The sequence below is a fragment of the Vitis riparia genome, chromosome 5, assembly GCF_004353265.1.
Source record: "Vitis riparia cultivar Riparia Gloire de Montpellier isolate 1030 chromosome 5, EGFV_Vit.rip_1.0, whole genome shotgun sequence".
Lineage (NCBI taxonomy): Eukaryota > Viridiplantae > Streptophyta > Magnoliopsida > Vitales > Vitaceae > Vitis > Vitis riparia.
The window spans coordinates 23,256,382-23,274,953 of NC_048435.1; the positions used below are offsets into that span (position 1 = coordinate 23,256,382).

The 18,572-nt window shown below is 31.7% G+C and overlaps 1 protein-coding gene across 2 annotated transcripts; it reads right to left on the bottom strand.

Annotated features, from left to right (window-relative positions):
* Positions 1-6,353: 6,353 nt before the first annotated feature.
* LOC117914427 (endochitinase EP3-like) lies at positions 6,354-8,575 on the bottom strand. Of its 2 annotated transcripts, none has more exons than XM_034829772.1 (3): positions 8,413-8,575; positions 7,098-7,454; positions 6,354-6,867 (listed from the first exon to the last, which is right to left on the bottom strand). In XM_034829772.1, the coding sequence occupies exons 2-3, from the start codon at positions 7,450-7,452 to the stop codon at positions 6,464-6,466; spliced, it is 759 nt and encodes a 252-aa protein (XP_034685663.1). In that variant the 5' UTR covers positions 7,453-7,454; positions 8,413-8,575; the 3' UTR covers positions 6,354-6,463. The 2 variants fall into 2 exon arrangements, with proteins under 2 accessions (XP_034685663.1, XP_034685665.1); XM_034829774.1 differs by lacking the exon at positions 8,413-8,575 and adding an exon at positions 7,716-7,915.
* Positions 8,576-18,572: the final 9,997 nt, after the last annotated feature.

Consider the following 18,572-nt stretch of genomic DNA (forward strand, 5'->3'; position numbering starts at 1 on the left):
TCCATTTAACACTTTGGTGCCCTTAATGGATTGATATTCTTAAGCTATATGTAGCATCTCCATGGCCCAACTTAACCCTAAAGTTGTGAGCAACTTGGGCAGGAATATCATATTTAATAGTTTGTGGTGGCCAGCCACCCTGTGAGTCGGCTTGTGCCACACATTGATTTTTTACATCTACTCACAACATTATCATAAATCTAATAATCTTTTATATATATATATATATATATATATATATATATCCTCGTGTTTTTAATAAAGACTAATTTAGTGAATCAAATTTTGACTATCTCATTTTATAAGAATATGATAGTTATTCATTCATAACATCTCTTTCTTTTATCAATGGTTCCATCAATTGATATCTTCTAATAAATAATTAAAAATTTAATTTCATGATTTGTATTTTCAATTTTTTGAAACTTGTAAAATTCTTTTATTAAGTTCTGATTAATAAACTGGGGAGGGATTTTGATCAGACTTTGGAAATGGAATTTCAAAATTGGGGGGCGGGTGGGTGTATAATTTGAGTAGGTAGCCCCAGCCCAAGAACAACCCTTGACTTTTCTTCTCCTATCTGCTCTGTGGCATTCCATGCTATTTATGGCTTGAATAGTGTGGGATGCTAAAGTAGTCAGGCTTATCTATAAGACAATATGACGTCATGTGACAAAAGTGGACACCGACACGGCAGATGTGGGCCCATCAGTCAACAATAGAGGCATTAAGCTTAGAAAAATCCTTACAACGGAAGGTGGATCATGGGCCGCCGCAATCGAAGAACATAGGGTAGATGGAATTTTGACGGTTAGGTGACAATTGGAATCATTTTTCAATGGTGTCCTAGGAGAAGTTTAATCATATCTTATCCTAACGAGGTTGGTGAGATTCTTTCAATGATCGATCTTTCCCTGGGAGAAGTTTCGGAATGATTGAAATTCCACTATGCTCAAATGTTGAGACTTTGTAATATTTGATTAAATATATAGTACATTTAGTATTTAAGAAATTTATTAGAGAAATGTTTTCAATAAAAATTATTTGTTCCAACATATCTTTCTTGATTTTTCAAATTAATCCCTCATATACATATAATTTAGAAAAATATTTTAATTATTCATTCGTAACATTTTTGTTTTTTTTTTAATCAATGATTCCACCAATTGATATATTTCAATAAATAATTAAAAATTTAATTTCTTGATTTGTGTCTTCAATTTTTTAAAACTTATGAGGTTCTTCTATTAAGTCATGATTAATAAACCTATAAAATTCTTCAAATCGTATTCAATTAAATCGACAAAGAGTTTCAATTAAGAATGTACGAGAGATATTGAAATATCATATTTACTGAAAAATATTACCAATCAAATAATAGCATAGATATTCTTTAGATCTTATTGCTTTGTACTTGAGTTTCATTGCCTTGTGCATCCTATGTAATTTCCTTTCTAAAATAAAATCAAGAAAAAAATAAAAGAATATGCCTTTGTTAAAATTTTATTAGGAAATACTCCCATTTGTTGTAGCAAAGGTATGCGGCACAGCCACAGTCCTGACCCACCACCCCTCTAGGCAGTGCTCCGGCCAAAATTCCGGCAAGGAGGACAGTCAGTGAGAGCTTCCTGAGGGTGAGGGATGCCATTTTGGAAGGATATAGCAAAAATGTGTTTCATTGTGTTTCATTGTGTTTTTAGTTTTAAAAACACGCATTTTTAAAATAAAAAATAGGTGAAAGCACTTTTAAAAATTTAGAAAATACACTTTTAAGTGTTTTTTAGAAAAACACTTGGAAGGTGGTTTTTTTAAAAAATCACTTTAATTTTTTTATATTACTAAAATACCCTTTCCATATCCATTGTTTCTTTTAACTTTCCTTTTCCTTTTTTACTTCCCTTTCATAAAAATAATTTTTAATTTTTTTAATAATATAAATGTTTATATGTTTTTTAAATAAAAGTTTTTATTTATTAAGAAAAGGAATGAATTGGTGCTCTAGATTCATTGTAATAGTCAAAGAAATCGAAGTAATTTGAATGCCAACTATCTAAGAGTTGACCGAATTTGTCTTAGAAAAATTCTTATAACGAAAGGTGGGTCATGGGCCACCGTCCGTAATCGAAGAACATAGGGTAGATGGAGAAAGAACATAATATGATTTTGAAGGTTAGGTGACAATTGGATCTAGAAATATGATTATATGTCACATCAAAAACCTTATACGATTTGTAATATAAAATGAAAAAAAATATATATTAATATGAATAAAACATTATCTCATGTGAAAAATTAATTGGTCATGTTCCCACCTATCAATCAACAATAGAGGCATTAAGCTTAGTTTTTAAGAATAATTTTTGAAAATTGTTATAGCATGTTTTATAAAATAAATTTTTTTTTTGGAAATCTAAAATATTTTTAATATTTTTAAATATATTTTAAAAATAATTTTATTTTTATAATTTTATTTTTAATCATTATATATGTTTATATAATTATTTTTTTTAAAATAACTCTAAAAAAAAACAAGTGAAAACAATTAAGTTTTCTAAAAACATCTTGTTTTTTTTTTTTTTTTTTTTTGTTTTGTTAATGGTGTTTTATAATTTTTTATTTTAAAAAAGGAGAAATTAATTTTGAAAACAGTGGTCAAATGCAACATAAATATCTTGGAGACTAGGGTTGTTGTAGAAATTTCTTGAAGCTGTACAAGTTTGACTTTGTGGGGTTCGATGTAAAAATAAAATAAAATAAAAATTCTTCCGACCCATTTAAAATATGGATCAATTTATTTTATATTTGTCCCTTTTAGGTAGGAGAAAAAATTTTCATTAGATAAGGCAATCCATCATATATATATTCAACCTAAAAACGTCCAAATTTGATGGAGAAAGGTGAAAAAAAAACAAAAAAGGTAAAGTACTAAAAATAGGTAAAGGCTCCCAATGAGAAACCTAAACTTAGAGCTCCAATGGGAAACCTAAACATGTGATTGGGCGAAAACCCACACAACATCCCACCCACCTAACCAAATCTTAGATTCAACAACCTTACCCCATTAGGATCAACTCACTTGTTTTCAAATTAATTTTTAAACCCAAGATCACCATATGAAAACCTGAATCAAGTACAGAAAATGCTCCTTGGTCTTTAGTGGAGTCACAAAAATGACAAAACATATGCAAATAAAAGATTATATCAATACATAGTAAAGATTGAATTTTTCTTATATAAAAGGGTTGAAAGGTATATTTACTTATTTTAAATGAAAAGAAATAACTAAAAATTATATAGATTATATTTGAATTTGGTTTTAAAATATTTTTCTAGTTTTTAGTTTTTATATTTTTTTATTTTTAAAAATAATTTTTATTTTATATATTGTCTTTTTTTGAAAATACGTTTAATTAAAAAATGAAAATTGAAAATCTTATTTAATATTATTTTTTTATGTGAAAAAAAATTTATTTATTCATTTATTGCGTCACTGTATAATTGTATTACACTAACTGTATAAGAAAAATATACTAAGTGTATAAAGGCGTACAAGACTACCATTTGTGAAATATTATAATAAATTATGAGTCATTCCTTTATTTTTCTTATCACTCACGAATTGTACATATATGTCATGCACTTTATTTAATTCCCGTATGGAAATTCCAATACTTTCTCCAATAATTATATTTAGGGAAAAAAAAAATTGACATTAAGTCATCCACCATCTTCTCAACTAAACCATCGGAAATATGGTTAAACACTCCTATGTGGACATGGATACATAACTTAGGAAGGATATGAAATTTGTGCCATTATACAAGGGTATTACACTAACTGTACAAAGGAAATGTACTAATTGTACAAAAGTGTACAAGATTACCCTTTGTGAATTATTTTAATCAATTCTAAACCAAAATTTTATTTTCCTTGTCACCCAAGGATTGTATGCCTATGTCATGCATTTTATCTAACTCTCACATGGAAATTATAATATTTTCCCCAATAATGATATTTGGGGAAAAAAAATTGATCTTAAGTCATCCACCATTTTCTTAACCAAACTATTGAAAATATGATTAATACACCTACATGAATATATAACTTATGAGAAATATGAAATTTGTGTCATTGTACAAAGGTATTAAACTAATTGTACAAGGGAAATGTGTTAAATGTACAAAGGTATACAAGGCTCCTAATAGGTTTTGTACAATTTTTAAACAACTTGAATTTGACATTAAGACGATTATTGATAGTTTTTTTTTTTTTTATATCAAACTATGTCATTAAGACATTCTCTACAAAAATTAACACATAGGAAATAAAATTAAAATCAATCATGTTTGAATTGTTGTAAATTAAATGAAATATATATTTTTACTATTTTGCCTTTATAAACATAATTTCATTGTTATTAATAGAGATTAAAAAAAAATCATATTTAAATGGAATTAAAAATAAACTAAAAATTATTTTTATAACATTTTTATTTTTTAAAATCATTAATTTAAATTATGAAATTAGTTTTAAAATTAAAAATATTTGTTGTAATTATAGTTTTGAAGATTTCATGATTTTTATCTTATTACTTTGAAAAAATTGCTTTAATAAGAAAATATTTATTTTAATGATTTTAAATATCTAAATCTTTATTAAAAAATATTTAGGATTAGTGTGGAGAGCAATTAGGTAATTTTGGAATGGAGAAATTTTGAATATTTTGAAGACTTTAATTCGGCCAATTACCCTATTTACACTTTCAAAATTATTGGAAGGTTGGTAAATTAGTATTAAAAATATTGTCTTCTTGATTAATATTATATATATATATATATATATATATATATATATATATATATATATATATATATATATACACATGTGAGTATTTACATTATTTTCTAAATAATAAACACCATGTATCTAATTTGCAAGTTAGAAAAAAAAAATTAATAATATTTTATGAGATATTTAAAAAGTATTTATTATATATTCTGTAAATTTTAAAAAATATAATATTTGATGATATCTAATTTACAAGTTAAAACAAACAAATAATACTAATATTTTAAAACAAATTTATAATATTTCATATAGCTTGTTACTAAAAGTCTGTTTCATTGTGTTTTTAAAAAGTGTTTTTAGTTCTAAAAAAAACCTAAAAGCATTTTTAAAATAAAAAATAGGTGAAAGCACTTTTAAAAATTTAGAAAATACACTTTAAGTGTTTTTTAGAAAAACACTTGGAAGGTGGTTTTTTTAAAAAATCACTTTAATTTTTTTTTTATTCCTAACCTTTTCCATATCCGTTGTTTCCCTTTAACTCTCCTTTTCCTTTTTTACTTCCCTTTCATAAATATAATTTTTAATTTTTTTAATAATATAAATGTTTATATGTTTTTTTAATAAAAGTTATTTATTTATTATAATATTTTCTTTTGTTAAATGTCAATTTTAGAAATTTATTATTTTTAAAACGTTTTAATACTTATACATTATATTATCAAAAATATTATTCAAATTACTTTTTCAAATTCTCATAAAAGCGTTTCACATAAGTGTTTGAAGAAAAACTTACACTAGAAATAGTGACAACGGCCTCTAAGGCCTTGTTTGATAATTGTTTTTGAAAACAATTCTGAAAAATAGTTTTTAAGAATAATTTTTAAAAATTATTTTATGATGTTTTAAAAAACAAAAGTCTATTTGGGAACGTAAAATATTTTTAATATTTTTAAAATAATTTTTATCTACACAATTTTATTTTTAATTATTATATATGTTTATATAATTATTTTTTAAAATAACTCAAAAAAAGCAAGTGAAAATTGTTTTCCTAAAAACAAGTCAAATGTGTTTTTTAATTTTTTATTTAAAAAAAAAGAAATTATTTTTGAAAATAATTGTCAAATACAACATAAATATCTTGGAGATTAGTGTTGTAAAGATTTCTAGAAGCTGTACAAGTTTGAGGTTGGATGCAAAAAAAATGCGTTGAAAATTCTTCCTGCCCATTTAAAATATGGATCAATTTTTCTTATATTTGTCCCTTCTAGGAGAAATAAATTTCATTAGATAAGGCAATCCATGTCCAAATTTGATGGAGAAAGGTGACCCAAAAAAATCAGGTCAAGTACTAAAATTTGATTGGAGTGAAGTTCACGACTAGACATGACTAAAATAAGCCAATCGAGAACTCAACATTAAACACAAGGGTTTGAAACAGTAATCATTAGTAGATGGACCCAAAAGAACCATCAGCGAATTTCTTGGTAACAACTTTTGGCGGGTTTGGCAATGTTTTCCAGCTGCCTAAAAAGTAATTAAAAACCATAAAGATTGAGACAACATAATAACAAGGGTTTGGAACATTAATCATTGGAATTTAATTCTTGTAATTAACGAAATAAAGATTGAAACAATATAATTGGGAAAAGCTAATTATTAATTACACCCGGAACTAGCAAGTGAGATTATCCCCGGGCAAAACACCAAGTTCATTGCAGTATTCTGTAAAATACTCGACACGGGCATTGACAGCAGCAGGGTTTCCCCCATTGCAATCATCACTCTTAATAACCCGAATCGTCGCACCGAACCCTTGGCCTATGACAGAGTGCACATAGCTCATCCAAAACCACAGGGCAGACTTAAATGATATGCCAGCATCGGTTGCTACTATTTCAGGATTGTTCAAGCCATCAAACCCAATGCTCTCCCCAGCTTCACCGTAGTTGTAGTTCCACGATAGTTGAATCGGCCCACGACCATAATAATCCTTCCCGGACACACATGGATACCGTGCATCGGTCTCATCACAATACTCCTTCGAGGCACCATCAATCTCCTGTGTGTAACAAAAGTCTGCACATATACGCACACACAAAACAAAATTTCAGGTTACATTTATAGGTTGTGTTTGGTTCCGACAAAATTAAGGTAAAATGTAAGAAAAAGAAATAAAAAAAGTAAATTTAAAATTAATACAAGAACCAAACAAAGCCTAAAATTCAATGTGATATATTTTTTAAATAATTGAAATATAAGACTTATATAACGTAAAAAAAAAAAAAAAAAAAATGATAAAATCTTACGTCCAGTCTCATGTGTGACATGTGCAAAGAAGGCTGCTATCTCATAGAGAGCATCATCCACATAAGCTGCCGTGCCAAACCGAGGATACGACTTCAAAGCATCCAGAAACGCCGCCCGGGTGTAGAAGTTCTTTCCGGCACAGCTCGCATCAGCTTGATCAATTATCCCATCAAAGAATCCCTCTGTCACAACATCCGGAACCGAGACATTACTACCAGGCGTCGTAAAACACGGACCGGCTTGGCAGCTGCAGCACCGGCCAGCGTCACAGCCGCAGTTCTGAGCCAGCACGGGCCCCGGAAGGGCTACGGCGAGGACTCCGACGATAAGGATTGCTACCAGCTTTGCAACCATGTCTGGAGGAGGAAAAGAATGAAGAGAAGGATGTGAGCAATGGCACTTTTTCAATGATGTGATATTATCACACGATTCACATCATAAAAAATCGGCTGAGATTCCTTCTATGAGAAGGAGACCAACGTATCATATGTCGAATCAAACCAACCCCAATAGATTTGAGTTGAATCTTTATTTTTTACTTTTTGTAAAATGAAAAAACAAATTATCCTTTCATACAATCAAACAGTAATTCTAAACTTTTTTCCTAAATTACCCACCCGCCTCTCCCACTACGCCAAAATCTGCTGTCACCTCGCCGGCGTAGCTCCCTCCGACCGGCGATTTCGCCCCTCTCTCGCTTCTCCCTATTTCTCTCTATTCCTCTCTTTTTCCTTCTCTTTCTCGACATCACCACTGCCACAACTGTCAGTGCCATCCCCAGTGCATGGCCGCTCACAGTCCCCTCCGCCCGGCAACGTCCCTCCCTCTCCCTTTCTCTTTCCTTCCCTTTCTAGATAACCACCGCCACCACTGCCAATGACCCACTGCTGCTGTCGCCTCTCACCGGCAGCGACTGGCGGCACCAGTAGCCACCGGTGAAAGGCGGCAGCAGCCGTGGGTCGCTGGCAGTGGTGGCGGTGGTGATGTGGAAAAGGAAGGAAGGAAAGAGAAAGAAAGAGGGAAGGGAAAGGAAAAGAGGGGGAGGTTGCCGGACGGAGAGAGCTGTGAGCTGCGGCCGGTGATGACGATGTCAGAAGCAGAGGAATCCAAACGGAGTGAAACAAAAAACAGAGCAAGAACGAACAAAGCAAAATACCCATTCAATACACGCAGGTGAAACAGAGACCAAACGAAGAGAATGGGAGACAGTATTAATACATTCAACCATCAAAACAAAATCCAAATATCAGTGAGAAGAATAGTATGAGTGTAAAAAAAAAAAAATGGTGAACTTAAAGTGTGGGATGGTCATACCTGAGCAATTCCCCTTGAGCGATGTTGCTTGGCTTCCAGCAAGCTGCAATTCCTCTCCTCTGTTCTTCTTCTCTGCCAGAAACTCTGCAGCCCTCTCTCCAAAACCGGCTACCTCACTCTCACGAACTCTGAATCTGCTTCTCGCCCTCTGGCTCTCTCCTCTGCCATATCCCAAATATATACACACACACATATATATATATATATATATATATATATATATTTGGTGCGGCGGATCTGTGTTGGCGCCCACCCCCCCACCACCAACCCAACCCGAAATATTGAGAAATATTGGCTATCTGAAATATGACCCTTTTCAAGCCTGGGACCCATATTGATAAAGACATCATCATTATCGTCTATTTTTAGGTGTTGCATTGGTCTACAAAACCCAGAAAGATCCTTAAACCCTTAAGATGCTCAGGGATCTTTCTACCTCCCAAATCTCAATCTAATGCCCCACAATAGACCTAACCAAATCAAGACCCTACTCATCTCTCCATCGATAAGGCACTTGAAAGCCTCGCAATGCAATTGTTTACAAAGTGTCACATGTCGTGTTGCATTTGTCAATCATCATTTAAAAAATAAGCCTATAAATATTATGATTTCTTAAATGACGGTGTCTTATATTGTGTTTGAAACATATTCTTTTTTTTATAGTAGAAAAAATATATCTAAATGTAAGGATTATTCTTATTAAAACTTGAGGGATGATTTGAATTAGATCTACCCATCATATTTGTCCCAATTAGATTAAGCTTTTATTAATTTGGAAATAATATATGTATTTTGTGTTAAAAAAAAAAGTCAGATTTATACCAGATAATTATCATTGCACTTATTATTATCATTTAAAGTCAAAGCAAATCGGGAAATATATTCAACTATCTTAGGTTTTGCACTCATAATAATAGGTTTTGCACTTATTATTATGGTCTAACAACATCAGAGCAGTCAAAAAAAGGGACGCCATTTGAGTACAAATGGAACCAACCACTAGATCCTTGTGCACCATCCTTAGCCCTTCGAAAGTAGGAGTGTCCTCCCTTTTTGACCGAAGAGATACTACGCTTTATTGATTTTGAAAAATCAAGCCACACCCTCTTAGACAACATCCCCTCCTCATCTCTTCCATGGGCACCGGACCCACCTAAGCCCACTAACACCTATCCATACCATAATGGAATGCTCTAAAACCAACCCCTCAATAGACTAAGCCTAACCTCGCCCAAAAATCCTAGGCTTAATGTAGCCTAGAAACAATCCTATGCTCTCAAACCCACTACCCAAACATCCAAGCTTGTTTTCAACATAGAGCCCATTGTCACCTTCCAAGACTTCATCCTTTAACCTATTAACCATCCTTGTATTTAAATCTCTAGTCGTTTACCCACCATTTCTAACCCTCTTTAAACCAAAGAATGACACATCTCCTACACCTTTCATACCATCCTCATTATTATTGATCACTCTTTCTCCAACACATGAATCGTCCCTATCTTCCTCCCAAATCTCTTAGTCCTTGAAATCCTCCTTAGGGACCACCAGAGACAACCATGGTGGAACTACCCAACACAACTAAATCACGAAACCCCTTGAACCCACCACCACTTGAGGAGACCTAGATTACCTTCCTCCCATCTAACATCACAAGGATTCTTACCCATTGAAGGTTTTGGAACATAGTTATTGTAATACCTAGTAATAATGAATTAAATAAGTAATAATGATTATCTTAGTACTTAACCTTAAACGTGCTTAATTAGAGGCTAAGATTAGTTTAACGCTAATATTGTTTAGTGTGAATTAAACTTTGGTTAATGTTAAGTATGGTTAGTTAACGACATAAGTATGCTTATTAGGTTTTTAGGGGTTAATTAGAATTATGAAAACTTAAGGGACTAATGTGCAGCAATAGGCATAAAAACTTATAACTAGAGGGACTAAACCGCAAATATAGGAAACTTGAGGTTAGTGGCAGCCTTAGGGCCTGCCACCTCATGCATGCCAGCTTCAAGGCCCCTTTATAAGGGCTACCAGACCTGTCTCTGCAACAAGCTGGTGGGTTTAATGAGTCAAGGGGATCATTATCATTGTACTCATTTTCCAACATGAGATCTAATGGAATAGAAAATGAGTCTATGCTTCATATCTTGACTCATGCTTGAATATATTGATTATGGAGATTGAACTCAAGTTTGGTGTCCAAACTAAGAAATTTTTTGTATCAGAAAATATCCAGAGTCAATTTGTACCACCACAGCCTGGCTGGTCCTACCATGACAAATTCTACACCACGGCATCGCAAAGCAGTCCATCATACCGCCGGTAACATTTATTGGCATCCAGTAAGTATATGAGATCATGAACTACATAGCAAACCATAGTCCAACTAACTTCTCTTTATGTACTTAAAGGAGATCGTGATAATGCATAAAGGGTGATTGTAATATATTAGAATTAGGAAAAAAAATCCTAATATTACGTATGTATATGAGCTTCTCTCAATTATATAGATATGTTTTATAGTTGTTGAAACCTTTTTACACTCAAAACATTATTGTTTGTGTGGATCAAGTTGTTGTTAGGGTTGGTTATAGAAAATATTAAGAGTCTGTTTCATAATTGTTTTCGAAAATAATTTTAAAAATAATTTTTGAGAATATTTTTTAAAAACTATTCTCTTATTTTTGTAAAATAAAAATTTATTTGGAAACCCAAGATATTTTTAACTTGTTTTTAATATTTTGAAATATGTTTTAAAAATAATTTTTATATATAACATTTTATTTTTAATAATTCTATATATTTATATAATTATTTATTAAAACAACTCTAAAAAAACAAGTGAAAACATTAAAAACAACTAAAAGATGTTCTCTAAAAATATTATGTTTTATATTCTTAAAAATAAAAAATAGAAAAAAAATTTAGTTATCAAATGTGTTTTTTTTTATATTCTAAAGACCATAAAACTGTTTTAAAAAATAGTTCTCAAACTGACCCTAAATCCCTATTTTCTTCTTAAAAATGTCAAAATTATTCTTTTTTTTAATAAAAATATTTTTAAAATAAGATTTCGGAATATATAAATTTAATTACACATAACTACACCTATTTTGACTTTATTTGTTTTCACTTTTAAATACAAAAGCTAAAAAACTCTTCGTTTCACACATTACAATCATTGATTCAAACTTTTTTATCAATGGCAAAATATTCATAACAAAAATACATGAAATGGGATGAATTTGGGCTAGCCTTAGGGTGACCAAGCCAGGTCAGGCCCAGTCCAATATAAGGAAAACGAGCCACCAGGCTTCTTTTGCTGCCCTTTGTGTGGGATTTCCAAATAGGCCTTGGGTAGACCAATCAGGTTGGCCTTTGATTGGGCCTTGAAAATCAAAGCGGGGTTGAAGCTCGTCATACCTATATTCGGACACTAGCTGGGCCTAAATTTGTCAGTTGGGTATATGCTTATCCATGTAATAGCTGGGCCAATCACCATTGCTAAATGAGTTAGTTGTGGACTATGGATGTGTGGTATTGAAGATACTTTCGAAGTCCATTTATATATACTGGCTCATTCAAGCCTTGATTTCTTAGCTATAATCAACAGAACTAGGGTTTCATAATTCATACTGTATCATCTTTATTGCGTCTATGGTGTTACATACCAAACGAGTTCAAGCATTTAACATAAATGGATTCGTTGCCTTAGCAAGTGAGATTATCCCCGGTCGAAACACCAAGTTCATTGCAGTATTCTACAAAATACTCGACGCAGGCATTGACAGTCATAATTCAAAGTCGCGGTATTGGTCATTGACTCGGAGGGTCACAAGACATATCGGTATTGATGTCTCAGTTCGGTATCGATCATATGTAAAATAAGATAATTAAAATTTTCAAAAAATTATAAAAATATTATATAAATTAAAAATAAAATAGATATAATTAAATAAGCTGAAAATCTTAATAAAACGATTTTTTTTTCACATTTAACTCAAAGTTATTTATGATAATATTAAAAATTGAGGATTTAATTCTCACTTTGCCATATAAATATTTTAATTTATCATTAAACCTCATATATACCTTTCATATCATTTTACTTTAGTAAATCGGGTACTCAATTTTTCTAATTAGTTATTATTAAATTATATTAAAGTGTTTATATGAAAGGTATTTTTCATGTCAATTGGTCTTAACTCTCCATCTGTATAAAAGACACATTTTTTACTTTACTAATTTTAGCCCCCAATCTCCCGTCCTCGCCACCATTGCTATCAAGACCCACAACAAAGCTCCCAATCTCTCACCCTCGCACACCACCATGCTGTCAAGACCCACAACAGACGACACCACCTGCAATCACAAATTTGTAACCGTTCCTAACATGGGAAGAGGAGCAATTTGACTCTGAGGGGTTGTCTTGTCGACGTCGCTGATGAAATATTCAGTCCACTTGACTAGTCACCACTGCTGACACCAAAGCTCCACCCTCCGGTAATGCTCGATTTTGAGGAAAATCGGGTAAGTAAATCCTAAATCATGTCCTCATCCTTCGGTGGTTTCTCCGCTTGTTTCCCAACGGGTCACGGTTAGGGTTTTTTCTTCTTTATCTTCTTTGATATTCTCATTAATGGTTTAAAATTTCAGAATAGGTGTTTGCTTTTGGAAGGTCAATCTTTGATTAATTTAAAAAAAAAAAAATTTATGAAAATCTTGAAAATTCTCCACGGCACAGCCACAGTCCTGACCCACCACCCCTCTAGGCAGTGCTCCGGCCAAAATTCCAGCAAGGAGGACGGTCAGTGAGACGTTCCTCAGGGTGAGGGATGCCATTTTGGAAGGATATAACAAAAATGTGGCACCTGAATACAGAGTATGATTTCTGGTGCAGAGGAGGGTCACGCAGCACTACATATCTTGGAGATTAATGTAGGCCGTAAAGATTCTAGAAGCTGTACAACTTTAACCTCCTTGTAGAATTTTTTGATTAATCAGACTTCTGACTTAGAGATGTCAAGATTGGTTCTACTTGCATGTATGTTACAAAAGCCTGATTAGATTAGATTAGGAAGATTGTTAAAATTATTTTGATATCGATATGATTATCAATTTTTTTCGGATTTAGTTTTTGCTTCATGTGTTTGAAATGACTGTTTGATAAAAGTCATGAATCTCTTAGGCTTTGTCTGAATCCCGGAAAGTACAAGGCAAAGGAAGGAAAAGGAATAACGAGTATTAAATTTTCTTGTTAGGTTTATCATAGAAAATACAAAAAAATATTAAATATAATGAAATATATTAAATATATTAATTCAGCCCCAATTTAATGAAATAAGATGTAAATTATTGAAAATAAAAAAAGGAAAAAATTGGTATTCTAGATTCATTGTAATGGTTAAAAAAGAGTATGTTTGACAGTGTTTTTGAAAAGTGTTTTTAATTTTTTTAATACTTAAATATTTTTATTTTCAAGTATTAAAATACTAAAAATACTTTTCAAAATCATTATCAAATGCATTTGAAACTAAAATGATTTGGATGTCGACTATCTAAGAGTTGACTGAATTCCTCTTTGGGTAGGTGATTCTTCATTTTCATTGCATTGAGTACACTTTGATTCAATCATTTGTGATCCATATAAAAATTATGAAAATAAAGTTCAAAACCCTAGGTTGGATTATCAAAGTTTCCAATCAAGTTTTACTTTTATTTATTTATTTGTTTATTTTAATTATCTAGAAGTCATATATCTTCAATTTTTTTCTATACCATCAATGGTTAGGTAAGAGTATAATTTGGGTTGGTTCGGGGTAAGCTTGCGAGCGAAACAGTTACTAATCGGGCTGGGTCGAGTTAAGTATAAGTGGATTTGGTCTTCAGACTTGCCCCGCATGCTTGGACTAGGTCTTATTGACGTCTTGGAATGGTGACAAAATAATATGGACAGGAATAAGACTAGCTTATTGGGAATTGAAACAACATATTGAAAATAAAGAGAGTACATTTTTAAGTTGTTAATTGAAGTTGCTTTGACATACAAAGACTATTTTGAATCATTCAAGGTTTGAGTGGGCTTAGTCCAATTGTAGGCTTTTGGGCCAGACTAACCCAATTATGGGCTTTTGGGTAGTCCAATCAGGTCGGGCTCCGGATGGGCCTTGAAAATAAAAGGGGGCCTAACCTCGTACCTAAATATGGGCCCAATTCAGGCTTTAGCCTTTTGAGCTTTGGGCACAGCTTGGGCTTAGGCTAGCTCGTTGAGTTTCGGACTTTCGGGTGAAATTTACACCCTTTGGATCAAGTTAATTTTAGCTTGGTCTTGGGAAGGACCAATTTGGGCTTCAATTTTGAGAATTGGGCTGGTCCATGGGCTGTTGTTGAGTTCATGCTTGGGCTAAGTTTAGACATGGATTAGGTTTGTTGGGAAATCCTGAATCGATAAGGCGTATGCAAAACTTTTCCTCGACCTCTCTAGATCTAACAAGCGGAAACATATCGAATATAAAAACTTAGATATAGAGGTGTATGTAAAATTTTTATCACCGACTTGTTTGTTGTTCTCCGGAATCGGTTTTAAAAACAAAGTGAAATAGATAACAATTTTAACGAATAAATAGGAGTTGTTTTTATCGATCTTTTAAAACAAACGAAAAACATAAAACCGTTAACCATGTTATTTAAATAAAAAACGATTTTTTAAAAACAGATTTAAGAAAACATGACCAAAAACACACTCTAACTTTTAGAATAAATTTTGGTTGCCGAGAAATTGAAAAGTCTTTTTTCTGTCTTTTTTCAAAGCCGCATGTGTTTGACTCAACTAATCAAGTAAGCCTTACCAGTTGAATTATATTTGGACAGTTTGAATAGGAGTTTTTGCTTTTCCAACCAGCAAACTGAGCATCCTACCCTTTTTCTTTTTCCCTCCAGGCTGTGACTTCATCAGAATAATTTATTTTCATTTTCTTTGGTTGATTTTTTTTCAATAGCAAATTTATAAAATTTTTTTTTTAACCTAAAATAAAATAAAATAAAATAAAATAAAATAAAATAAAATAAAATAAAATAAATTATCAATAGACCTCTATTCTAATTTATTTTCTCTTAATTTAATTTATTCCTTCCAGCCCTTATGATTATTTATAAATCGATTTATTAACATTATTATTAATTTTAATAATATTTTAATATCATATATTATTATTAATTTATTATATTTGACTCAACTAATTAAGTAAGCTTACTAGTTGAATTGTGGAACTTTGAATGGGAGTTTTTGCTTTACAAACAAGAAAATTTTAATTTTTAAATAATAAAATTTACATGGTTTGGAATAAAATGACCAAATTACCCTCCATCCAATTCTAAAAATTTTGACTACAGAAGCCATAGACTCATTCTAAAGTAAGTGCCCACGTATTCAATTTTACTCACAGGAAATGGGCCCAATTTCTCTTTTTGAACGTTCTTGGTCAACACGTAAGGCTCTTAAACCCTACCAAAACCCTATGATTCATTCAAACCAGTGGATATGGTCCAACCCTAACCACACCAACTTGAAACTCCATACATCTATAAATACCCAAAGCCTCATTCATTTCCCACATCACAAGAGCAAAAACCCCCTCTAGAGATCCCATTACAACCTACCTCCTTAAGCCCTAAATCTTTGTTTTAAAAACAAGCTTATCAGTTTTTTAGTATATGATGATGAGTTTTACACTATCGAATACTACCCTTCTAACCATATTAGTCATATTTGCTATTATCATAGGTCAAGTTCATGTCGAGGGAGCAAGAATGTTATCGGAGGAGTTTAAAAGTGCAACTCATCTTACAACATCATCTTTTGTTTATGAGAAGGCTAAGTTCACGATGACTTATTGGTTAGAACGGTTAGCATCAGGGCCTAGCCCTAGAGGTCCTGGTCACTAACTAACTACATCTTTTAGGAGATAATGAAGAATACATGATTCATGTAGTATATTTTTTATTTTTATATATTATACCATGTGCAATTGAAGTAAATAAATAAATAAAATTATTCTTTTCAATTATTCGTGTCTTGATCATTACTAGCTACTTTGTGATGTCCCATATCGGATAGGGGAGAATGTTCCTGGCGCTATATATGTAGAGACTCCTCTTAACCAAGTAGACGCGTTTTAAAGCCGTGAGAGCCCCCTTGGGCCCAAAGTAGACAATATCTACATGGTTGGGTGCGGGTCGTTACAAATTTACTGCAATTTTTTTCAAATTAATTTTTATGTTTTTCTGTTTGGTTGCTAAGAAATTGTAAAAAATAATAGAAAATTAACTATTCATTTTCCAACAAATTTAATTGCCCATTTGGAAAATGAAATCAATAGTGAAAGAGAACATGGTGTATCTTTTTGCCATTTTAAGAATGAAGTAGTGTGAATGAGTTTCAATTTTCCTTGTTACCCTGTTTGGTTGCCGGGAAAAAGAGGGCATGTTTACCTTTTTTCCAAAAAGGAAATCAACCAGGCAAGCCAAGCCATTGAATTAGGTGAGTTCCATCATTGTTTTTTTCTGCCCTTTTTCACAGGCAACAGGTTTGAATAATATTATTTTTTATTTTATTTTGTGGATTTTTAGAAATAAATTTGCAATTTCACATGTTTTGACAACACTTTTAATAGACTAATTTAATTTATAGTATTAACTATTATCTTATTTTGGAAAAGAAAATGACCAATATTGGCCCTCAACTATGTTGACTTCAAGTCATCAATAGGTCATTTCAGTCCATTACAACAAAGTGACTAATATTTAAGTCTGCATGACTCTTTCAAAGGTCTATGGTCAACATGTAAAATTCTAAAACCCTAATTAAACCCTAGAATCCATTCAAATAAGTGGACACGGTACAAACTCCAACTACACTAGTCCTAAACTTGATCACTCTATAAATACCCAAAGGGCTCTATAAATACTCAAAAGGTCATTTTTTTTAGACGTCGACCCTACCGCCTTAAACCCTAAATCTCCTTTAAAAAAGAAACCGCCTTAAACCCTAAATCTCCTTTAAAAAATAAACCTATCGGTTTTTTATTCACAATGATGAATTTCAAGCGATCAAATGATATATTTTGAATCATTTTAGTTATTTTTGTTTTTATTGTAAGTCAAGTTTGCATCGAGACAATAAGGGTATTATCAAAGGATATTATAATGAAAGTCACCTTACAACATTTTCTTCTACTTAGCTAAGTTCACCATGACTTGTTGGCTCGAGTGATTGGTATTAGGGCCTAGCCCTAGATGCCTTGGTCATTGACAAACTCATTTTTTGAAATTATGAAGATTTTTGCGTCTATATATTAAGATATATTATATGTATTTTTGTTATATGTTGTATAAAATAAAGTTTTATATATAGTTTTATGTTACATTTTTCTTAAATTCTTTCATACGAACCAAATTTTGTTTGATATCCTCATATTCCAATAAGAATTATGTCGACTAAACATGATTATGAAACTTTTTTGATTATGAAATTTTTTATTCTTTGCCATTGATTAATTCATTTTCATTAATTTTAGTTCATTAAAAATCTATGGCATAATTAATGTTGGTTTATTTTAAAAAAAATTCTAGATTTGAGGCATTATAGTTTTTTTTTTTTAATGTTGAAAAATATATGAATACCAAAAATAAAAATAAATGAACAAATAAAAAAGATACAGGCCAATCATCAACCCAAGTTCAGGCCCATTGAGCTACGGAAACCCCTGAAACGCTGGCCCAATAGGAGAGAGCTAGTTTCTCTTTGCGACTGCAACTCTCTCTCTCTCTAGAAAATCTTTCAGTCATCAGTTAGATCTTCAAATCTCTGAATCTCATCATCTGGGTGTTGTTTTCTTCTTAATTTTCCCTCTTTTTCTCTCGCCAAATTTACGCCTTTGGCTCTGATTTTTTCATACAAAATCCCATACATCATTGTGGTTGTTGAGATTATTTCAGAGGTTTCATTCTTTGAGTTTTCGGTTTTGCTTGTGCTTTCTGATCTGTTTTCGTGGAGATTCTTGGTTAATCATTGTTTCAGAACATGGATCTTTCTTAATCTTGATTTGCACTTAAGTGTTTTGCTTTCCTAAGTGTGATTTAGTGTGATTTTA

What these genes read in the sequence shown, in the direction of transcription:
- LOC117914427 (XM_034829772.1), bottom strand. Translation starts at nt 7,452, where the DNA reads ATGGTTGCAAAGCTGGTAGCAATCCTTATCGTCGGAGTCCTCGCCGTA. An exon ending in TGTCACACATGAGACTGGAC is followed by an intron (nt 6,868 to 7,097) that starts GTAAGATTTTAT and finishes GTATATGTGCAG; the next exon opens with ACTTTTGTTACACACAGGAG.